This window comes from Rhipicephalus sanguineus, chromosome 10, assembly GCF_013339695.2.
Source record: "Rhipicephalus sanguineus isolate Rsan-2018 chromosome 10, BIME_Rsan_1.4, whole genome shotgun sequence".
Taxonomy (NCBI): Eukaryota; Metazoa; Arthropoda; class Arachnida; order Ixodida; family Ixodidae; genus Rhipicephalus; species Rhipicephalus sanguineus.
In genome coordinates, this window is record NC_051185.1 from 49,132,999 (window position 1) to 49,157,823 (window position 24,825).

The 24,825-nt window shown below is 46.2% G+C and overlaps 1 protein-coding gene and 1 non-coding gene across 2 annotated transcripts; both read right to left on the minus strand.

The window, feature by feature from the left end:
• Positions 1-1,160: 1,160 nt before the first annotated feature.
• LOC119406377 (glutamate receptor 4-like) lies at positions 1,161-24,770 on the minus strand. Its single transcript, XM_049420069.1, has 6 exons — positions 24,732-24,770; positions 24,529-24,682; positions 23,410-23,627; positions 22,244-22,399; positions 19,178-19,308; positions 1,161-1,464 (listed from the first exon to the last, which is right to left on the minus strand). Exons 1-6 carry the CDS (start codon positions 24,768-24,770, stop codon positions 1,161-1,163), a joined length of 1,002 nt encoding a protein of 333 aa, XP_049276026.1.
• Positions 1,657-1,728, minus strand: Trnat-ugu (transfer RNA threonine (anticodon UGU)). Its single transcript has one exon. It is a non-coding gene; the product is annotated as a tRNA-Thr (tRNA).
• Positions 24,771-24,825: the final 55 nt, after the last annotated feature.

A 24,825-nucleotide genomic window follows, 5' to 3' on the forward strand; every position in this document is an offset into this window, starting at 1 on the left:
ACGTGGCTACAGGATACAGAATACAAGGTAACCATAAATGGCAGCAGCAGCAAGAGCGCTGCTAGCGTCATCTAGCAACGCCTCCAATCGCACGTTCAACTAAAAATCTTTAGAAGCATTCTTGCGTCATGTGACTGTTTTCGGCGAGGGCAAAAAGAAAATTGACTGCATATAAGCGATTACTTCGCCCCCGATGTTTTACACAAGCAGCAAGGAAATTATTTTTCGCGGCAACAACACCTACGCGACCACTCTGGTCATACTCTACCACACAGCATGGTGTCATCCATAGAGATTTATAATAGTACACTAGATGGAAATCTACCGCTAGTGTCTATGGGAGCTGCAACACATGGCGCTTCAGCCAGCAAGGTAATGATGGGTATTACATGGATTTTCCTAAGCTTCGTTCTTTCGACTCCGTGTGGCTTCGGGAGGCCTGCGGCCGCTTTGTCGCAAGGCGAGGTTCAGCGAAAGTTCAGCAGTTCTACTTTAGATGCCTCACCAAACGCGAAAAGTGACCGACGTCCCGCGTCGGCATCACCTGCCGGCGGCGTCAATTCAACACAAGTGATGCAAAAAATCATTACGTGATGACAGCGTCATGAAGTCACAGATCACCAATATTTGTAGCGTCATACGTCATCGTGATGTCACAGTGACATCACGTGACGTGCCGTCACACAATGACGTCATCACATAACACTGTAGCTTGGTCAAACGTTGGTCGATCACGGAGGCTGTGCAAAACTGGGTGAGGTAGCTCGAATCCTGGTGGCAGTGGAAACCACGTTAAGTGCAGAAAGCTTTCGGAGGGTGGCAGGGCAGAATCAAGACATCGACAGAGAAGAAAAAGAAGATGACCTTCGCCTTCGAGACGTCTTAGGTGAGCGTATAAGGGACTCTGCTAGTTTTTATTCGAAACAAAAGCCAAGACACGACAAGAAACAAAGCCACACGTGCGTTCGAAGCCGTAAGCACGAAGACCAGGCAAATGCATGCACTACCCATAACTCCCAAGGTGGCTGCCATCCATCTAGTAAATATTGTAGGGACTCTATGGCGTCGTCAACGCCGCAACTTAGGCCTACCTATACTACAACCCGGTATCTCACTGACAACATATGCTCCGAGACGAATTGCGATACAAGGTTCTCAAGTTATATGACCCTGCGGGTTCGTGGTAGTCGCCTGAAGCGTCGCCCGCGCCACCCCGCCACGGTGACTTTCGATCTCCTCTGGCTGTTCACGCCCGGCATGCTGGTCTCGGCTACGAAAGCGACGCAGGAGGCAGCGACGCACGCGAGCCACAGCACGAACACTCCCATCACGTTGTCGAAGGTTAGTGTTGACGCCTGTTCGGGACCCGGAGACGAAGGAGAGTTTCCTCCGCAGGGACCCATGTCGCCCATGGCGATGCCCCACCAGTAGTTGACCAGCCCCGCTTCGAGAAGTCGCCGGATGCTGCGTAACCCGCGAATTTAGATAATTAAACTTCGGCCTTTTCCAGCCACTCAATCCGTATTTTATTAGTGGCTTGAGCAACGAGTATTAATGAGAACTAACATACAGTAATGCCAAGGAAAGTATAGGGGGTGTTATTTGTAGCAATTAGGATTTAAATGTGAAGAAAGTAAAGTAGACGAAAAGATAACTTGCCGCCGGCAGCGACCGAACCTGCGACCTTCGAATAACATGTCCGATGCTCTACCACTGAGCTACGGCGGCGGTCATCCCCTCGTCCACTTTATGGGCTATATATGTGCTATTAAACCTTGGAGTGTTAGTCAGCGCCGATCGCCGCCATGGCCGCCCTGCCGGCGGCAAGTTATGTTTTCATTCACATTACTTTCTTCACATTTATACCCTAATTGCTACAAATACCATGGAACGCAGCTGTGTTCTTTAAGCTCGCGTAGATTGTTTCTTTTTTGTGTGCTCCCTTCTTTCTATCTCCCTTCTTTCTCTCCCTTAATCCCCATCCCCCAGCGTACGATAGCAAACCGGACGCACGTCTGGTTAATCTTCCTGCCTTTCCTTCCTCTTTCTTCTCTCTCTCACCCCCTATACTTTCCTTGACATTACTGTCTGTTAGTTCTCAATAATATTAATTGTGTCTCACAAAGAAAAGCGAGCCGTTAAAAGTGATCTTCTTTCCTTCATTCTTGAGCAACGAGTGACGCTCTTGTCCCTCCTTCCAAGCACTTCGGCTCGAGCACTTCGGGTTTTCCGAATATTCAGAAAATGTGTTTTAAAAATAAAACTTGTACGAAACCAATAGTTATGTTTCAAGCCAAGTGATATTGGATACACCTGGGGCCGAATTCACAAAGCTTTCTCTTGCCTGCGCAATTTCTTAGCCAAGAATTCTCGTATCTCGAGGGAATACGATAGCAATGGTACGAATTTAACTTACTCGCCACTTTTGAGGGCAAGGAGGTAACGCCAAAGCCGATGAAACGACAAGGAAAGAAAGAAGTGGGCGCAGGTGATATCAAGGCAGCACGCGAAGCGTCTAGCATCGAGGGTATACGATGATAGCGAATGTATTTTCGAAGTATCTCAGCTGCCAGTTCCGGGCGTCTGCTACACTGTTAGCAAAAATAAGCCGAGATGGGAGTAAATGGCTTGTCCTCTAGCGCACGCCCTGATGGGGGTTTTAAAAACACCGTCCGGACGGAGTAAAAAATTTACCCCCCTTAAGGACGGAGGTTTTGGATGGACTGAGGGGAGTTTTTGTTTACATCCATAGGGGAGCTTTGCCAGGTAAGTATGGGAGTAAATTTTTATAACCATCGAAAAAAAAAATGCTTTTCGCTGTCGCACTACGCACCAGAGAATCTTTAGTTAAATTAGCATCGAAACACGCAAACTGGATCACACGTACACAAACATGCACACAACGTTCGCAAAGTAATACAACACTCACACTGACAACAACTCACCACCAGCGCTTCACAACCAAACTTTGGTCACCGAGTATATATAGGCACCACATCTTGACCTCCAATGTGGCTCAGATGGGACACTTCTTTCTCCGAAATTAAGCAACAAACATTCATGGCGTACGTGTAAATTTGTGATGAGCTTATAGATACCACTGAGGCACACCTATCTTTTACTATAAACCCGCCTAACATTCAACGCCTTCTTAATTAGCGAATTTTGATTATCAGCGGGCACTCTGTCGCATGGGATGTATCCGCCTTAGCAGTACTGTGCGTGAGTCTGTAAAATGCACATAATCGTACACGAACCACGAGCGGCCGTGCACGAACGCTTCAGCGGCACACATTCACGAGCAACACCGGCGAAGAAATGCGTCGCCCCGCCGGTATATACCGCGTTGTGGCCGACGGCGTCGCTAGGCCTCTCCCAGGAGTACGGCACGGCTATACGATGAACGACAGCTGGCTATCACAAAATGCTTGCTGCTGTACAGTTTTCATCGCCGTTATTTTACACACACACTGCCGCTATCCGAGTCCGCTATCCGCGTTAAGCTACGGAGCGATGCACTTACAACGAACGAGACGGCTCGTAGCCGCGGTTCCTGTTGCTCGCAGTGCATCGGCGGTCGCATGTTGGTTCAATCTGTCTCGTATCGGCGCTCGCCTTCTCGCTAGACGTTTGACAGCGGTGGTTGCATGGCGCAAAAGAGACATTTAGACTTATTCATTCCAGCAGCTTTTATTTTCTGTGAAACATATTCTTTGCTTCACCGGTGGCCGATGCGAGCTCGTAGAACTCACCACGGCGGCCGGTGTGGCGGTGCGAGTTCGCTACGCCGCCGGCTTGGTACCGATGAAGTAGCGAAGCCTTCTTACCGCTTAGAAGTTGCAGCCGGTGAAACATCGGTTCGGTGACACTCCGAGAAGCAAGCGTTGCCGGTGGTCGGGGCGAGCGCGTCGCCGGCGCAGCTTTCACACCGGCCGCCGGCCGGCTTGATGCCGACGACGTAGCGAAGCCTACTTCTTTCTGCTTCGAAGTTTTAGCCGGTGAAACTCCAGAAACAACCCGCTGACGATCGCAACAGCTTACTTTTGTTACCGATGAAATTATTTTTCGCACTTCTTCGTAACTCGGCACGTTGAAGCGAGGTATCCGTGGCGTGTCGGAGGCTTGCACTCGTGTGCATGGGCATTGCCGCTTGACGGGAGACTAAACACGCGACAGCCAGCTCGATGTGTTCGCGGTCGGACGCTGGCGTTAGTTGAACTTGTCTCGGCCGGCCGTTGCAAATCCTCGCTGCACTGATAATTTCGTTGTCTGTCGACAATGCTCACACGGCGACTCACACAAGGCACTGGAGCTTCACACCGGCGTGCTAAACAGATGCCCGTACACACACGCACATTCACACACGCACGCACGTCACGACCAAAAATGGTTTTTAAAACTCCCATAGGGAGTTTCTAACCACGTGACACGCACGTCACGACCAAAAATGCTTTTTAAACCTCCCATAGGGAGTTTCTAACCACGTGATCTAAAACTCCGTGGGGAGTTTAACAAGGTCATGTCGTTCATAAACTCCCTCATTAAGCAATGGGCGTTTTACGACGACATGTGCCGACATCACTCCGCTACCAGGGAGTAAATGATTGGGGCATGGGAGTTTTAGGAGCTCATATGCTGGAAAAGCTCCCATCTCGGCTAATTTTTGTTTACAGTGTACAGCGCTTACGCGTTGCAGCAGACGTCCTGGGGTCTTGCGCGAAGCCATGTGCTCGTGTTTCATCGATGACCATAGCTAACAAAAATCTAGTTGCTCGATGGCGTTAATAATCCGTGCGCTATCTCGTCAAGTGCAGGCGAACAACGCTCCAGATGGACCGCATCTATGAAACCGCGCGTAAATTGAAACATTGAAGGTTTGAAGATGTGACCGAAGCGTCTCCCCCTGTTTACCACAACCAGTTACATGTTCATGAAGTTGCGCTGCCACTCAAATTAGGCATGTTCGAGCACGGTATGGTGGTTGCCATTAGGGTGTTTTGTAGCTAGACATAAAATGTTGCATTTCTTACAAAGATCTCAGTACAAGAGATAGGAGCGGTTTTTGAGCCTACGGAGAACTGTACAGAAATATAAAGCAGCAGTAAGAAAGGCATGATGCGCGTAATGCCGCAAGTTCAATTAACCGCAGCATTTTGACAGGGCCGGAATGCCAGAGCAATCGTATACGCTTATATATGTGAACGCGTAAAACGATGAAGATTCGTCGGGAGGTTTCTACGAGCTAATGCTTTTCAGTAGACACGGCGCAGTCCTTTCGTCCTTGCGGAGTTTGCGTGAGCAAACATAAAAGAAGTGGCGTTCAGTTATCTCGGCCTGAAGTGACATCACTACACGTGCGCCTTGATTCACAGGGCGTGCGTGCTGCGTGTTTGCACAATTAACAAAAATAAAAAAAAGAGACGGCGGTCGCGTTACTTACTAACGTCTATGGGAGCGAAAGCCATACAAAAGCGAGCGAAAGTGTGATTGTGCTTATATATAAGAATCCAAGCAAATTAATTTAGCAGTGATTTGTTTAGTGAAAGTTTATTTAAATGACGATAATCGAAACAAATAGAATATTCAGTTAGTGAAAGTGACATTAGTGACAGTCAATTAGCTATAGTTGATTAGTGATGTCGCACTCGATACAAAGTGCACGGTAATATAACCACACTTCCAAAAAAGTCGCCATTCTAGATATGTGCGGCATATCCTAGTAATAAGAACTTCCACTGATGTATAGCCCCGTAGAATACAATGCCATTCAAAGCCCTTAAAGTATATTGACATTTCTCAGTGCCAGGCGCATCGCCCCTTTACCATGGGAGTGCTTGGTTCACCTGGTTCTCCGACTAGCCGCAAGATGTGCGCGGCGGCGCAAATATGAAAGGATAAAACGCTCATGATATCCTTCCATCCCTGTCCGCTTGCTTCAAAGGTAAAAGTGTGGTAAACCTTGGGCGAAAACCGCGAAGGCGTTGTTTGTAGACAGCTTAACATCCCTTTATATGAAAAAAAGGATTAACAGGTTTATTGAAAGTAGTAAGACAGAATTCTTACAGGTATCGTTCATTAGTGAGTCTTATACCTTTCAGTGTGAACTAATATGATACCGGACGCCGCTGTCCCTTTCATATATAATCACTTATATCTACCCGCGTCAATCCAGTGCGTTATAATTGAACAGGTAGACATTGTAAAATGTTATATAGCAATTGTTTTCATTGCACACGCTCACCTAGAACAGTAGAAAATGCCTGAATAAATAATTTTTTATTGCACGAACACCCGCGTATCCGCCAATCTTCGCTATACGAGCTCGATTAGGGGATACTGCAGCGGTGAAAAGGTCGCCAAGCTATTCAGAATAGTTGGAGCTTTGGCGGAACAAATGGCCGGAACACACGACCAACCCGTCATCTAGCCCCTTCAGAAGCGAAACTTTAGCGAAGCTCTGAAGTATCTAGATGAATCTAGATGGATTGAGTTAGAAGCATCTAGATGAATTGAGGAGATACACACGAGTTAGAGGACGGACATACAGAACGAAGCGCAATGTGCACCTCAAAACGCAGAAAAATACAGAGAATAGTGCCGCTCATTCGTTGGGAAGGCACTGAGCTTAGGATGCATAACTCAGTGGAGACCTAAGCTGAAAATCGCCAAAAATTCGCCATGTCGCCATTCATAATTTTAGGTCGCCACGGGCCTCTCCAATTCGCCAATTTGGCGAAAAGTAGCCACCATTGGCAACCCTGCTTTCGAGGGAAAGATAATATATATACGATGAAGTAAGTGTTACAGTGGCCAGCTCTCTTGCGAAACACTGCAGCGGTGGTCGAGTCGTTACAGCGTCCGGCTGCAATGCGGGAGGTACTGGGGTCGATGCGCAGTGTCGCCAAGCACTCACGTATTTTTTTTTTTATGGAAAAACAGATAGCAAGGCCTGAGGTTATGTGTTGCGGGCACTCTTTTTTTGATAATGTGGCCTTTCCGCTCTCTTCTTTCACTCCCCTTCAGACCCAAAAACGCTGCGCCGTGCTCCCTCACGGATCACAGAAATAAGAGTACTTTTTTTTTCTCTAACCACTACTATCGCAAGAGCGCCCAGTCCCGAAACCCAATTACCATACCTGGGCATTACTTTTCACGACTCTGGCTATTCGGGCGCCGGTCAGACATCACGGTGTTTTCAAGAACATCAAGAGACACGCGGCGGCCAAACTGCTTGCGGCCAAGATGACTGCCTTTGTCGGGACATGTTTCCGTGCTAGTTGGGTGGGATTCATTCCACGCAGCACCGCAAAACGACAGGGACAGAGAGAAAAGACACACACACAGTGATGTGTTTTCTCTGTCTCTGTCGTGTTGCGCAGCTCCGTGTAATGCCTCTGTCAATGGTTCTAAAGAACTCCAGCAGGCTATCGAGTTCTGAGGAGAGGGCAAAACAGTAGGCCTGCGAAAAGATTACGGCAAATTCATTTGCGTCATTAAGGGCTGCTCTTCCCTTTGTAAGTACTTGAAAATTGTAAACCCGAGTTTATTCTTTATCAACAGCAGTTAAAGTATAAATGACAGGTGGACAGACAAAAATCCGCGTATTCAGCTTGACTAGTTTTGTGCCCTAAATAGTAATTGGCAACACGTATGACAATACGTAGAAATACCACGCACATATGTAAACGTATGTACAGCCACGGGTGAAAGCTTGGTTATGCTGGTTGAAGTCGACTAGTCTATTCTACATATTCGACAAACGCAATCTGTAGAAGCAATGTTACACGGAGGAGCTGTCCTATAAACTTATTTATGCTGGTTGGTTGCATAGTTTTCAACTTCTTGCTCAGAACTGTACGTTGTAAAATGAAACATCTTGGTTGAATGCACACATTTTATGTAAGGTTACATTCATTTTTGCACAGTAGGAAACATACTTGAGAAATGAAAATGAGATAGAAAAAGGAGAACTAGAAAGCAAATAGCGAAATTCTTATAAAAGTTACAGTAAACAAAATAACGTAAGTTTTTGTTTAAGATACATACATACATACATACATACATACATACATACATACATACACACGTTGAGGTGTAGTTAATAGGATGAACTGCTATAAAACAACAATGCTGATACACTCAGTCTTGAGCACATGAGGTTTGAAGGCAGTAACTTACGAGAGAAATCTCTCACCACTCTTATGTGCCAACTCGGCATTTCTCGAACCCTCTTGGAACAATTTGATGCATAGTTCCTGCTGCTGCCCACTCACAAGCAATTTTTATACATTTGGTGGGCGGCAGCCAACGACGATATATAAGAAAAGAGCCCGTGACAATGGGATGCCAAGGAAAAGCGCAATGCATCACATTTTGGTACATGTCTGCAATATGACACATAATTTATTTACATAGTCGGGCACATTGACAACACTATAACAAGCCATGTTAGGTGACGTGGGCTGAAAAATTGGCACAGGTCGGACAAATTCTGGACAATACATAAATAAAACAATTCGCTGTTACTAAGCTCCTCGGTACAAAAATGCTGTTGACATGTCAAGACCCTATTGCTTCTCCTGAAAACACTCCTCAAAAAGGTTCAAAAGTGTGCACATTGAGAGACTGCTGTATAGCAGTCTCTCATTCCGCTCGAAAAAAAATTTCACTGCACTTCTGGACAAGGCATGTGATGTGAAGCTTCAGTGCCTTGCATGTATATCTTGCTGCTGGCCTCAGCTGCAATGTTTATCAGCAGAAATTTGCAGAATAACATTTTATAACGTACCACGATGAAGTAATTATGTTTCAGGCACATAAAACATGGACAACAAAAAATAATTTAAAAACATTTACCTGGCACAGTTTACAGAATCTTAAATACATTTTCATGGAGCAATCACAGCTTATCTGAAGATAGTAGTAATGGTTATCAGCCTAGAAATTTTTTTGAAGTCGCCAGTTTCAAGATTAGAGTATACCAACAGCCTTCTTCAGTCTAAACCATTGTACAGACGCATCAAAAGGCATAAGTAAATGCATGCTATAATCACCCTACAAAAAGCAATAAATACTTTCAGCAGTAAAATGAGCAAAGCTGCATAGATGATAAAGTATTTGCAGAGTATACAATTACATAATGGAGAAACCTATATGGCAACAAACACTATATGAAAAAAAAATTAAAACCTACACAGTACATGCAGAGAGGTTGACTGTTGATGAGGACAGACAGGCGACGGGATAACATTACACACGTGCTAAAGCCTGTTGGACGTACTAGGAATAGTGACGCTCCTCTTGCATCTAAATTATCCGTGGAGAAGGACTTTCCAGAGCTTATATAAACATAAAATCATTTGTGCTATACTAATACGCGTATCCTGAACGACTATATCGACCAAGTGCAAAATTACCCGCTTCAATGGTTTCATTCTTAATAATATCTGGGGTTTAATGTCCCAAAACCACGATATGATTATGAGAGACGCCGTAGTGAAGGGCTCCGGAAATTTGGACCACCTGGGGTTCTTTAACGTGCACCTAAATCTAAGTACACGGGCCTCGAACATTTTCGCCTCCATCGAAAATGCAGCCGCCGCGGCCGGGATTCGATCCCGCGACCTTCGGGTCAGCAGTCGAGTGCCATAAAATGGTTTCATTCTTGCACTACCAAACATGAAAACACGGTTTTGGTTGCCGGCCATGGCTGCTGTTTCTAATGGCAGTGAAATGCAGAGACACACATGCATTTGATTTACGTGCATGTTAAAAATTCAAGGTAGCCGAAATTAATTTGCACACTACCACTACAGTGTGCTTTACATTAATGTCAAGGTTTTGTATATTAAACGCAGAATTTAATTAATTTTGAATCCTCAAGTGCAAGGAATTGCTGAATGATGCACTGCTCAACAATTAAACTGCAGCTGTGCAGATTCTCACCATACAATTCTAACTGTTCCAGATATCACAATGCATTCTGTCTGTTGACGTGCACATTGAACCGCAGGACACAGTCACTGGTAGTCGCTGTCTACTTGTTGGCCTTGTGCGTTTTCTCCGAGATACACTGTATAATTAGATGACAGTGAGGCACCTGATCCCGTGATACTGCTGGAACATAGAAAAATGCAGATGATTGTTACAACCGTGCTATGTGTAAAACTGGACAACTGATATGTGCTAGAAACTCCAGCTCTCGTATTTTCAGAAGCTGATTACAAGTATTAAGAAATATTAAAAACAAAAAAGGTCTGAACATAGAGCCATCAACAATGAAGTCTTTGAAAAAATATTTTATGATATAAATGTATAACTACGATGTTCATTTTGAAGGCAACAAACTTTTGCCTAATAGTGAGACATAAGCCAATAAAGTATCTTCTATTTCGACTTTACACTAGGTGCAAGAAGCCGACCACAAATGAGTTCACTGTGCTACACTCTAAGAAAAAATTAAGTATTTGGCGAGTATTGCCACCCCACAACTACAATCGTCATCCATCTCACGTACTTTCCTCGCGTTACCACAACGGTTTGTTACCACCACGTACTTTCCTCGCGTTACTACCGCGCGTCATTAGAGTGACAGCATTCCTGATAGGAAAGTGCCAAGAGCCAGGTTTTCAAAAAAGAAAACCCGAGCAAGCAAGATTACGTTATTGTTGTGTGGCAGAAATACTAAAAAATACTCTATTTTTTCTTAGAGTGTACTCATGTATTGCTATGTTACAAGACAAAAGCTATTGTTCATCACTTTAACGTTATCTAACATAGCCACTTCATCATACAGTGTGGAGGAACAATTTTGAAGACTAGAAAACACAAAGCACTTGCGGATTATGTGTGTTTTTGTTTCTCAAAGCCGTTTTTCCTACCAAAAGTAAACTTTGAAAAAAATGCACTTAATTAGGAGAAATGATTGTGAGCAACAAACACACTCATAATCCACAATTGCATGTTAATAGGCTCTTATGGTTTCCACAAATACTCACCATCATCACTATTGCTGTCAATGCCATGCCGGGCAGATATGCTGTGTCCTGCTCAGAGCACCAAAGATGACTTGTCTTGCATTGGTGGGAGCTGCACTGCACTGCTGCTTAGCTGGGCCAGCCACGGACAAGAGGGTGAGCACCCATGGCTCTCAGGCATAGGGAGAGTCACCTTCAGAGATCAACAAGCGTGTATTCAGGTCAAATACGATTTGTAGAAATAACCGTGAGACTATGCAATTGTGCTGAGAACATGTACGACGGAAATGCAACATATGCAACAACATCGAAAAAAGATGAGCTACGACCGGTAAAATGCGCATTTACTGCTCCTGTGTTGCTTGAGCTGTTTCTTCCTGCATGTTGCGAACAGCCAGGCGATTTTCACCCGCTTGCTATTTCCATACAGAGCACTTGATACAGTGAGTGAGTCACAAGCACAAGATCTCAATAAGCAATAAAAGTATTTGTGCTATTTCAAAAGCACAACTTTCCAGTCTCACATGTATGAAGTAAACTTCATAAGCTGCAGACTTTACACTTGCGACATTGTCAATTCCATCATTGTTTGCTTCTCCTTAAGTGTCCAATTAGCACTGGTGTGTGAAAATAACACAAGCATCCACAATTACTAACAATGTTTGAGTTGTGAAGGTGTGTACATTAACCGGTCTTTACTGTACCGTCCGTACTTTAAAAAAACTAACCTAGCAACCAGCCATTAGGCAGTTTTCTGCCCTTGAAGCTCCCAGGCCGAGCACAGTCCATCCAGATGAGGCTGTCATGCGTGCTTCCAGGCCCCTTTGAGGTCGGCTGGATGATGACACCCCATACTGTTGCAAAAGACTTGTACATTTAGGGAGCACAAGTCCTTCCTATTTCTGTACAGGTGCTCCAAGTCATAAGGTGGCTTGATTTGCCAGTGCTTGCAATCGATGGATTCCAGGACCTTACGAAAGTCTGCGATCTGTGAAGAGGCCAAACAGGATATATTCAAAAAACCATCATTGAAAGCGCTCTTAATACATATTTGGCAGTAACCCAAAACTATCACTTAGTCAAAGCTATCAAATATGCCATATTCAATTTGCAACAAACTGAAACCCCATGTAGGCTTTACATACCGTAAGATCTATATGTCCTGGTAAAGTATAGTGCTGCCACAGCAGTAATCTTCTATACAAGTAATTTTGCAATATAAAGGGAATTCCTGAAGAAGTGCTACATGGCTCCTGGAAAATAAATTCGCATCAAATATTTTTCTCTCAACTATCAAGCGTGGTAAACAGACAGGCTCCTCTTAATAACCAGATAATAACCTGCTTAACCCAAATCATAAACACTGCTGGTGTACTTGCTCATATTCAAATACATGTGTATTGGCCATATGTATGTACGTATATACAAAGCGGTAGTAGTACATTTGTCGTACTGGAACTTAACATGGGGTGACATGACATCTGCTGGGATGAAAAACTTACAAACGTACGTTATAGCGCTACACGAATAACAACGAAATTAGTTGCGCAAGTTCAACTCACCGATGGCACAACGGTATTAGCAGCCGTCACCGTCATCGGGAATCGAATATGCTCTGCAGCCACAGGCAAAACACGTCTGTGGACTGGAAGCTGCCGTTGACGTAGAAATGCAAGGCTAGCAAGACGTGTACGTCCACTGGTGAAGCGTGAGCAATCGCCGTGGGCCGCTGTAGTCAAGGCTCCAGTGCCGTGCAAAACGATAGGGCAGATGCACTCGAAAACCTGTAGTTAGCAGGTGCTGGTCTACGACTTCATCCAAGGCAAGGCACCAGTGAGAAGTGTGTTCTGTCCGGAGTGAAGCGTGACGTCCACGTGCTTTCGCTGCCAGGTACAAGTCCAAGTTTTCACCGGAGAACAGTCAAGGCGTACTGCCAAAGCAGACACATTTACAGCAGAATGTCTCGGCGCGCGACTTCGGTTCGACACGTTATGACGTTCGGATTACGGTTATTACAAGGAGAAGCAACGAGTTAAAAAAAACGCCAAGCCCAGCGCCAAATCCTTAAAGCCCTCATAAAGCACCATCACAACTTCGTAGGGCGAAACACGGTTATCAACGCTTTTAATATTCTGTCACACGGGCACAGCCTCTTCACAAGTCTTGGAAATGTCAACACAGCACCACTGTTCACAACGCACATCGTTTCACTCCCGAATACTGCATTTGCCTGAACTGCTCACATGAAAATAGAAGCGCACGGGCTAACCCGTGCCGAAGCAAGAACCAAATACAGAGCGTAGTTCATGCGTTACCGTGCGAGCACGGAATCACTCAAGTAACGTGCCGAAATGTTGTCATTTCGAAATGCCGCACTGCACCTTACTGAGACACTGGAAAGCGAAGCAAACGAACTGTTACCAACACTCAAACACGCACTGCAGGCTCCTCGAGTGCTAGTTACCGTCGGTACACAGGCGCCGATCCCCGCTTCATAAACACACCGAGGCACAGGCTTCGCTACGCTTCACTGCACACCAAGAAACACTGCCGTCGGTCTTCACACGACTTGCGCGCACCGAAAAAGCAGCGGTATTCACAGCACATCCAGTCGAACGCTGAAGGAACCCAAGCGTTAGCGAAAATCGGCACCGACACATACAGTTTACGGCGCCATGTTGTTTTCGCGAACTGCGCAGCAGGGGCAAGCGCTAAGAGATCTCACAAAAAGCACTTGCGCGTTTTTCACGGCGAGATAAAAATTTCTCTTATGTGCGAGGGGGAAGATATGACGAACACGACAGGAGCGCGCGATGAAAGAAGTGTTTTGTCAACGTCATAAAATGACCTGATGTAGAGAGTACTGATTCCCAACCAATCATAAGCTGCGCCTCTCGCCCAAGCCGTCGTCTGCTAGCGTTTGTCGTCTGCTACGATAGGAGCCTGCAGCGGGGGTTTCGCCTTGTCTACGCGATGATTTCCAGGTCACGCTGACGCTTCTGAGAACAAAATAGATATATGAGTGGGTGAAGCCACCTTTAATTGATATTCTCACGCCAAGTTAAATGGCAGTTAATAATCAAAGGGACATGAATTCGGCAAAGGTTTGTTTATACTCGAGAATCGTGAGCATTCGCACTTATTTTCGATGTCAATTGAAATTACTGGCTCCATTTCTTTCTGACTACTTGCCATATAAACGCGTTCCGTTTCGGTTTCCGAACAATGAAGGTCGAAAAGCTCGATTTGTTTGTGATTTCATGCATAATCACGCACATCTATAATATGCTGTGATTTGCATTGTACGAGCCCGCTATGGATAGGCCCAAAGTGCATAGCGACAGCTGCATTTCGGAGATCGTGCCTATTGGTCAGTTAAAGCCAATCCAACTAGACAACTTATGGAATCACATAATAGGCTTTAATAACGGCTAACTGAAATGCTCCGCTCAATTTTATTTCCAATAACGTGCAGCTGATGTGCTCCTCTGAACCTCTTTGGTGGTAATTTCGACCAATGCTGCGTACATCATCGTAAGTTGGACGTCTCATTGGAGGAAGTAGGACGCAACACAACAACATAACAAAAAAATGTTGACCAAATACCGCGCCGCTTTCGACTTCATCGATTTTTCATGTAGAACTTTGGTTTTAATCCAATCACAAGCCTTTGCATGCATACCTTTTCGCCATTGACACCCAATAGGCTTCTTTAATTACTGCGACTCTCAGGTTATTGGACGACTGCGAGTGCCAATACTGTCCATAGCGTACAAGCGAAAGAACACACGAAACTCAAAGCGCCGAAATAAATTAAAACGTACCAGCAATCGTCAAGTAGCCTTACATGGCCGTGAATTAGCTTAAAATCAGCCACGGCACAGTTGCACCCGCCGCAGTTGCATGTTCTAAACAGCCATATTGTTCGTAAGAGTGGTCCGGACCACTCTTGGGATTTCCTCGTAGCCACGCTGTTTCTGCGCAATTTTTTTGCTTCGTGAATCCACTTACGAGCCTTTTTGAGTGACGTCACCAAATATAGCAACTGCATCACCACCGCTGGCATGTTCCTTGACAGTCGCAGCGCGCTTTACCGCAGCGGCCGATGTGATAACGACGGCTCTTACGACGTTTTTTTCGCTTCATGAATCGACTTACGCGACAAAATTTCTCTTACGCGACAATTTGCTCGTAAGTGAGCTTTGTGAATTCGGCCCCTGATATCGAAGCATGAGTTCACTTAATACAAGGGCCAATTAACTGTTAGGGTAATCGATGAAAATTGATTGAATGAGTCCCTTAAAATAGCAGACGCTTTTCTTGCGGGCAGTTGGGATCGTAGCGGCACCTGGCGGAGAGGATCTCAACGACGCCCTTATTTCTACCTGGCCTCTGAGAACCGCTTCGGCAATGCGAGGAAACACGAAGTTAACCCAAGGAATGCATCAGGTGTGCCTTCCTTGGGTGCCATTACCAGGCACCTAAGTCAGGTATCAGCGTCGTCTCTATTTTTCTTGCGTCTAGCGACGATGGGAAACAATCATGGATGGTGTTGTATAACTTCCAATTCTACCGCGATAGCGTTAAATAGCTCGTTTCACAGAAATTCTGACGTCGGCGTCGGTGTCGGCGTCGTTGGTTGTGAACGAAAAATCGCCATCTTGTCCATGAGCGAAAAATCAAAAAAGATGCAAATAAAATATTAATATAGAACTTGGGCGAAAGTGAGAATGGAACCCAGGCCATCTGCGTGGAAAGCAGGCGTTCCACCACAGAATCACGCTGTTGCTTGAAAATGATTCGGGAAAAAACGCAATATCAATGTCATGCAGTAGAAGGCGTCTCCTTAAAGCGCCAATAAACAACCTCGTGGTCCAAAATTTCTAATGCGAAATAACTGCGCACTTGTACGATGTGAACATGCTGCCGCAAGAACTTTGCAAATGGGTGCTGCAATAAGTTACAGGGTGTCATACACGAGTAGGCGCTCTAAAGGCCCACCCATTTCAAAACGCCCAGACATGTTTAAACATCATCAGCTGCAAAAGCCTCAACAAAGTCAGCAGCTGCGTAGGTTCGCGTGTTGCCTTACGGACACATAGTGGGCCCTTTGCTGATTTGCAAAAGGAAGAATTATGGTGTAGTGGGCGCTTAAAGGGGCCCTGCAACACCTTTCTTAGTTATATTGGAATAGTCTCATTAAAGACGTATGACTCTTCACGAGTCATATGCCGCAAACATTTTTCGAATCCGTCAAGTATAAGTGGTGTTACCAAATTATAGAGATCACGTTCCGCAGCTTTCTCCCTCAACTCAATGCCGCGAGCGCGCGGAAAGCTGCGCGGGGCATGAAGGGAGGGAGGGCGGAGGTGCGAGGAGGCGCCGAAGAGTTTTTTAAAGACTATAGTCTTTCTTGGGGAACTTAAACGCATGTCTGTCTTTCTGTTTGTCGGCACGTCCCTCGATTCAGCCACTCGGCCAAAGTTGAACCACTTGCCCAAGGGCCAGCCGTCTTGAACTGGTACGACTGTTCATACTTGTGAACGTTGTCGATCAAAAAGTAAATATCATGCATATCTGAGGTGCAACATCACTAGGTAAGTATTACGTGGCGTGTTCCTTTAATAGAAAATGCATACATACGTAATTTTAAGGACCCTAGTTTCTTAAGCTGCGCTGAAAATGCATAAGAATGGAAGCTTGAGCGAGTTGGTATGCGTTCATCTTTGTTGAAACAGCGCTCACTAGACGACGATGAAGTAAAAGAAGGCACAGGACAGGCGCTGCCTGTCCTGTGCCTTCTTTTACTTCGTCGACGTCTAGTGAGCGCTGTTTCAACAAAGCTGAAAATGCGACTGCGCTGAAATTTGCCTTCCTCCGTGCCCTTCACACAAGCTCATGGTTGTGTTTCGGTTTCGGTTTCGGTTCTGTATTGCACTGTACGAATGCCATGGGTTGGTGTTGAAAAACTTTAGTTTTGAGACGGCCAAGAAGGTGAAAAAAAATATTTAAAAAATGAAAAAGCAGCGTTGTGGGCGGCCTTGAGGCTGCCGGTTGTGGGCGCCGCTCTGGCGTTCCTGTTTTACCCAGGCGACGTGTAAATAAAAGAGTGTGTGGAGAGTACTCGTTTAGTGCGGACGTTTCTCTGCTTCAGCGCTTCGCGCCAAACCGCGTTTTCGGGCTGGCTGGCGTCCCCGCCGGTCGCGTTGGTCACCGCCGGTCTTCGCCTGCTGCTGCGCCGGGACTACCAGCAGGCAACACAGCACTCATGTTTCCCGACGTATTGCCAGATGGCGTCCATATCTCACACAGCGCCTCTTCTATCGTCTTTACACGACATTTGCAGCGAAGCACGCAGATACGCGGCCAATTTTTTCTTCATTTTTTTCTCTCTGGCGACTCGGCGCATCCACGTGGTCTGTGGCGCCACTTCCGGTCGGCTCGCGCGGTCGTCGTCGAGCGGCGGAGCTCATCGCACCGCGTATCGCGCGTGCTTGAAAACTGCGAGTCGGTTTGGTAATGTTGGGTGTGTACCTCGAACTGCCGTAGTGTTTTCATCGCTCTGCCAACCATGGACGCAAACTTGCGTGCGCGTTTGGAACGAATGACAGCTGAGATGGGTTTCGACCCACACTCCGATACACCGCCTCGTCGCACTGCTCCGCTTGAATCGTATTCAACACGGCAAAGCTGCGTGCACCCTTCTCCCAGTGGCGGTACTTCGATGCTGTTTGCTCTTCGAATGCGGGCGCACAGCGATTGCGGGCTGACAACAAAGAATTAAAGACTAGAGGAAAGGATCGTGGGGCATCGGGCCGGCGCGGCGTTTCTGCAGCTGCCGTGAAAATGCGAGTCTGCTTGGTTGCTGTGTCGCGGTTTCTCGGGAACCTGAGACTACGGGGAGGATACGCCGAGGTACGGCTCGATGACATACTGAACAGACAGCGAACGGGACTCTCGCCATACAGCGAACACAGGTATCCTAAGCTAGCCGGCGCCAGCATTGTTATCGGAGAAATGCTGCACCGCTGCCTCGGTCGGTCGTGAGAACGTGGCGACGATGCAGTTTCCAGCTGACGAGGCAACACTCGAACGGCTGCCACTCTCAACGGCAACCGGTGACGGTCAAAAGCACAGAAATATTCACGATTTCGGCACTGCACATGGTGAAGAAAACGCAACCACGCAACTACGATCAGACGAGCTGTCGGTGAGACCGGAAGTGCTAATATTAATGTTTGTTCGGTGTTTTAACGGCATAACACAATATAAACATACATATTATCTACTTATTGAACTCAAAATTAACAACGAAGGTAATAATGAGGGTGTTATTGTGATTATACCATCAGCCACTCGTGGAACTGCCGACTATCGCGTCATATATTGCGGACTAATACATCATTTGTCGAGAGAAGAGGGAGCGATTTTCAGCTGACTTCGAGAATTTACTGTAAATTCCAGGCCGCTCGCTTCACTATAATATTTGGCTCGCGTGTTTTCGGGAGCCTCGACTACCGATTGGCAGCGCTTTTTTACCCTGCTCAAAAAGTGTTGCAGGGCCCCGTTGAAGGTTCTTTTCTCATCTTATTGGCACATAACCCAAAGACTCCTATTTTATTTTCAATACTCGCTTGTAGTCCGATTAATTCAATTACTTTTGTCTAAATTCTAAATTTCCATGTAATGTTTACCGCCGGTTTCGTGGCCAATCCCCCTTTGTGGGTAAGAGTCAGTAGAAGAGGTTCAAGCAAGCAAGCAAGCAAGCAAGCAAGCAAGCAAGCAAGCAAGCAAGCAAGCAAGCAAGCAAGCAACCACTGTACTTGCAGTAGGCATTCTAGGATAGTTTGAAACGGCCACTGTTGCGCGCACAGTATTTCGTTTCCTTACGGCAAGGTTAAGGCATGTACCGAGAACCGAAGCCAGGCTAGCAGTTGAGAAGGCGATGCGCACGGATCCCGATCACGCTATTGCGTTTTACTCTTGAATGCGAAGTTCAAGCGCCCTGCAAGTTTTTCTTACGTCTAGAAGAAAAATAGCCAGCTAGGTGTAAAGATTGTTCGTTGTTGCCTTGTTAGAATTTTTAGGTTGCGAAGGCATCGAAATTGTGGAGGGATATACTGACACTTAATGTAATTCCTGCGTCATTACGAGTGAAGGAACGCGCTTTTTATACATCGACACGTCTGCGAAACACGTACATTTTGTTGATGTTGGCGAATAGTTCTGGGTCGATGTCCTTGCGAGCGAAGCTGTTGAGGGGATGGGACACCAGTCCTTCGCGGGCCAAGTAGTATTCGGCGCCCACGAAGTCCTGGCACTGGGATGACACCTGGAACAATGGGCTTGAATATACTATATCGTGAGAAAAGCTGCGCAGCAGCGAACTGTGGACTAAAAGATGAAGTAGAGACAAGCGCTGATGTTTCGTTAAGAGTTCATTAGAATAGTAGGAACAGGAGAGGAACGAAAGCAGGGCATATTAACAAGTCTAGAAAAACTTGTATACTAGCCTACGCTAGAGAAATGAATGGTGGATTTTGAATGATAGAGGTACAGAAAAAGAGAGAAGTAAAGATAGAGGGGGAGGGGAACACACACAGACAAAGCCACACACCCCACAGTTACAATATCGCTAATGGCCTAAAACCACTGGTGCAAGTCTGTTGTCTTCAAGAATTATAGCAATGCCTTCGTCGCCTTCATCCGCGAATGGGCTCATCTAGTGATTCAGCATTCCCCAACACATGATAAGGGATTGTACGAGCTCGGCACAAAGGCCGCTCATGTACACAACCTGTTGTCGACTTGTCCAGGCGCGCTACAAATCCGTAAGGCGTTACTCAAGTGGCTTGGCCTCCGCAGTGACCTCCATGTGAACATAAGGATATGAAGGAAAGTTAACCTAACTATGAAGTTTCTTTTTTTTAGGACGCCGTAAGGCAGCCGTCATCGTAATATTAAAAACAATATTCTTATTAAGTAATGTCACATTTGGTAAGATGACAGGTAAACAGCCACATTGCGTAAAATGTGACAGTTTGATCGCAATACAACTTCTGCGACTGTCCTCGTAACGCTGTGCAGAGACGATCACTCGCGATCGCTCTGGTTCGTCTTCACTACAGGTCTGTAGTAACCATTCTGGAATGTCGCCCTGAAGTCACCGAGGATGCAGGCGACGAAGGCATTGTTAAAACTGTTAAGGGCAGCACACTTGCGCAACCGGCTGTAGAGTAAGAATGATGTCGCACACCGCGCAAAACTGATGGACTGCGGCGTTGTGTGTGTACTCTTCCCCGCTCTCCCCCTCTTTTTACAACTTTGTGTGTACTCTCCCCTTCACTGTCTTTTTATGATCCCCCATACCTTTCCACAGTGCAGGGTAGCGTACCGGTCATTCTCCACTGGTTAACGTCACTGCCTTCCCCCTTCTCCTGTTTTCCTTCCTTCCTTGATTGTAATCAAGTGTAGGACTATGTTTATATATGAGTTAACTTTCACAATAAAAAAAAGTAATATCTGGTGTTTTACGTGTAAGAACCGAAATATGATTGAGGCACGCCGTAGTGGAGGGCTCCGGAAATTCGAACACCTGGTGTTATTTAACATGCGCAGACATCGCACCGTACGGGGACGCATTTTACTTCTATTGAATTTTACATCCATCGAAACGCGACCGTCGCGGCCGGGATCGAATCCGCGACTTTCGGGGAAGCGGCTGAGCACCGTAACCGTTAATAATAATAATATCTGGGGTGTAACGCTAAAACATTAGCGCAAAGCGAGCACAGCGGACAAAGAAACGACGAGGACAAGCGCTAACTTCCAACTATCGTTTATTGAAGCAACACACATATCTACCTGTCACATGTGACTACACAGATATCAGTCAACGCAAAAGGGGACACTTATATAAATAAAAAGCAGCAAACCTACGCAGGACCTACACGTGCGGGTGAATTTAAGTAATCTAGTTCCTTTTTTGTTAGTGCGATGGATGGCTTGCTGATGCAGCTTCCATTAGCAATCGCTGCCGCCTCAATGATGAGCCTGATGCTATCCTTAGGGTGAGATGCCAACACTGATGTACTGTCAAATAAAGGCACGCATTTACATTCTGCGCAATGAGCCGCCAAGAAACCATCACTGCCTTTTTTTCACTTTCTGATTGTGCTCGAGCAATCTCACATTCAGGCATCTGCCTGTCTGTCCGACGTAACTTTGACCACAAGACAAAGGGATGTGATACACTACGCCCTTCACACATTCGACAATTTTGTTACGTTGCCTAATTTTGCAGCTATTGGAAGGCCTTCCTACCGGACTGGTTCTGGCACACAGCTGCAAAATTAGGCACCGAAACAAATTTGTCGAATGTGTGAAGGGCGTAGTGTATCACATCCCTTTGTCTTGTGGTCAAAGTTACGTCGGACAGACAGGCAGATGCCTGAATGTGAGATTGCTCGAGCACAATCAGAAAGTGAAAAAAGGCAGTGATGGTTTCTTGGCGGCTCATTGCGCAGAATGTAAATGCGTGCCTTTATTTGACAGTACATCAGTGTTGTCATCTCACCCTAAGGATATCATCAGGCTCATCATTGAGGCGGCAGCGATTGCTAATGGAAGCTGCATCAGCAAGCCATCCATCGCACTAACAAAAAAGGAACTAGATTACTTAAATTCACCCGCACGTGTAGGTCCTGCGTAGTTTCGCTGCTTTTTATTTATATAAGTGTCCCCTTTTGCGTTGACTGATATCTGTGTAATCACATGTGACAGGTATATATGTGTGTGTTGCTTTAATAAACGATAGTTGGAAGTTAGCGCTTGTCTTCGTCGTTTCTTTGTCCGCTGTGCTCGCTTTGCGCTAAAGTTTTAGTATTATGGAATACCAACTAGCCCGCTCCCACACCTTGCTGGGGTGTAACGTCCCAATACCACGATATGACTATGAGAGACGCCGTAGTGGAGGGCTCCGGAAATTTCGACCAGCTGGGGTTCTTTAATGTGCACTTAAATCTAAGTGCACGGGCCTCGGACATTTTCGCCTCCATCAAAAATGCACTGCCGCGGCCGGAATTCGATCCCGCCACCTTCGGCTCAGCAGTCAAGCGCCATAACCACTAGACTACTTTGGCGGGGCAGCACCGTAATTATTGCAACACCGAGGCGGAAAAGTGAACGCTCTATTACACTCTCAGTTGAAAGTCTGCGCTTGTCTCTGTTTGCTGTTTTGGTCCGTTGGTTATACTAGTCTTTCGCACCTGGAAAGCTAGAGAGGTGGCGTCACTGATGATGGCAGCTCGGCCCTGGGCCACTTTTTCCAGGAGGTTCCTGCCGTACAGCTCCTGCACCGGAACTGCTGTGCGTCTGTCTCGAATGACGCGTCCAATTTTGTGTTGAGCTGGATTGGTCGAATTCTGCGGAAGTCATTGATGTGTCAGTTCAGGTGGTGAGAATGGGTCGGAAAATGCACACACACGATCACTGGCGCACTCTGGCCGTAGCGTCGCCATTGTGGAGATACTTAGATAATTGGCGTGCGTGGCGTGTCGATGCAAGAAATTATTATAGTTATAAAATGTGAGCGCGCACATCTTCTATTCTCCGTTTCATACATCATGAGCAACGCTGTGGGAAATGTGTAAGTCAAAAGCAAAATGTGTCAGTCGGCGCGATTCACGCTTGGATTTCGTCGTTTAAAACGGGGCCTCCGCGATTGGCTACGGCTTCGCCCTACCGGAACTAATCGCGGAGGCCACGATGCGAAGACAAAGAGACGGAAAGCGATCCAGAAGAACCTATTGGGAACTCTATTAATAACGGCGTTTGTTTATTTCTAAGGCACAAGGCATCTTCATTTATTACTCAGTCTAAAAACGAAAAAGGAAATGACTTTACGAGCGGTAAAGTCATTGAATGATTTCTTGGTGCGAACGCATCTACTACAAGAAGTCTCGCTCGATTGCATAGCGCTGCACCTTATGTATGAAGCGTGGTGTAGCTTGCGATGATAATACAAATAAGCGGTCGCCCTTGTCGACCAAATTCACTCGGCTTATCCGCTCTCAATGTGCTGCTGTGGCACATTTCCATGGAGTCAGAGAAGTGGTGTCCTCCTTAATGCCTTTTAATACGCGATGAAAGTCCCATTTTCTCTGGAAGGTACGGGACTGTGAATGCAGTACGCATTCGTCACAAAGTTGAAGAGCTTTTGTCGTAACGCCCAATTTCACCAAACAGGTTGACAAGAACATTGCATGCACCGAGAACCGGAGTATATCTATTGTAAATTGTCCTTTGAATTATCGCAGAAAAAAATAGGAAGTTCGAATCTCGCGGTAAAGTTTGGAATTATCGTGAGGTTGAGTTTGGTGAAGACATGAACAATCAAAAACGAAAATCCAGTTTTCTGCGAAACTAAACTTACCGCTACAGTAGCCACATAAGATGTTCCCAACCACATATACGGCACCGTCTGTGGTCGGCTTACAAGGTCTTCGGCGCTCTCTATCTTCTCCACTTCAGACTTGATCATGAGGCAAGCCCGCATGTGTCCACAGAAGGCATTCATCAGCACCAACGTGGCCAGCCACCACACAGTGCTCAGCAGGCGCTGAGCGCCTCCTTGGGCAGGTTCAGCCGTTGCTGGATAACGTAGAAAGCACGCTCGTCTAATCACTGTGCACAGGTCTAATCGAAGGTACACTTATTTTAGCATAATGTTTAAAAAATGTTTAGTACAGCCTATTTAGTTCTATCGAAGTCGAGATCTGGATATTCCCTTTGTGTGCTAAGGCTATGCCCCTCGTTTAAAAGTCCACAGTGTAGGCTCGCATTTCGCGGTCGCCCAGTGCACTGCATGACCATAGCAAATACCTTTGGTGTTTGAAGCCGCCAGTTCCATCCCAGGTCCGGTGGCCCCTTTTCTTGTGTGACACGGAATGCCATAGTGCTCGTGTTCTTAGACTCCGGTGAACGCTGACGAATTCTAGCGTGTGCTAAATTAATCCCGATGTTCCAATTAGGTCTTGTCCCGAAATAATTTTTTTTAGCGAGAGAGAGAAGAAAAAGGAGGGCTACCTTGACAAGATCAGTCCAGACACCAACAAGTGCTAGTTCGGGGTTCCGCCGCCCCTGTTAGAAAATCACTAGGGGCCAGATATCACTAGAACCCGAGCCCAATACATCCGGCATTGGACGGAGACGTTCAAGTACTTGACCATCACTGCGGTGTTTAATGACATGGGGCGCTGAGCGCTGCATCGTCTACTTTTCTTTTTCGCTCACTCTTAAGCAGATTTTTCTTTATGGCTTTTTTAAGATCAACGACGTGTTTCCATGTGGTCTCCAGATAACCTTCTCAACATTTTTATGCATGTATTCACAGGAGGTCCCCCTGACGGTTTTTACTTTGGGACCTCCTTCTGTACTATATCAATTTTCTACTTGCACTGTATTGTATTGAATATATTGAATAAACTCTCAAACTCACTCTCAAACTCTCAACAACATAAGTTTGCACCAAAGAATGTGCTTGGTGTCTTACCCTCAAGGAAAAGGTTCTCCACATACATCCACGTGGCATCACTGATGCTCCTAACGAAGGAACTTCTCTTTTGAGACTTGTAGGCTTGCACGTGATTGAGCAGAGCCGTCACCACGGACACGATAATCAAAGCTACGCTCAGGAACATCCAAACCTGCAATGTCAATACAAGAAATCAACGTGGGATTGAAGCTAGGTGGTACTCCATAGTTGACCACTTTTGTCATGAAGGTCAGCGCCATCGCAACTGAGTAGCCGAAGGACGTGTTGCCTAGAGCACTGCACGGGCCCGGGCCG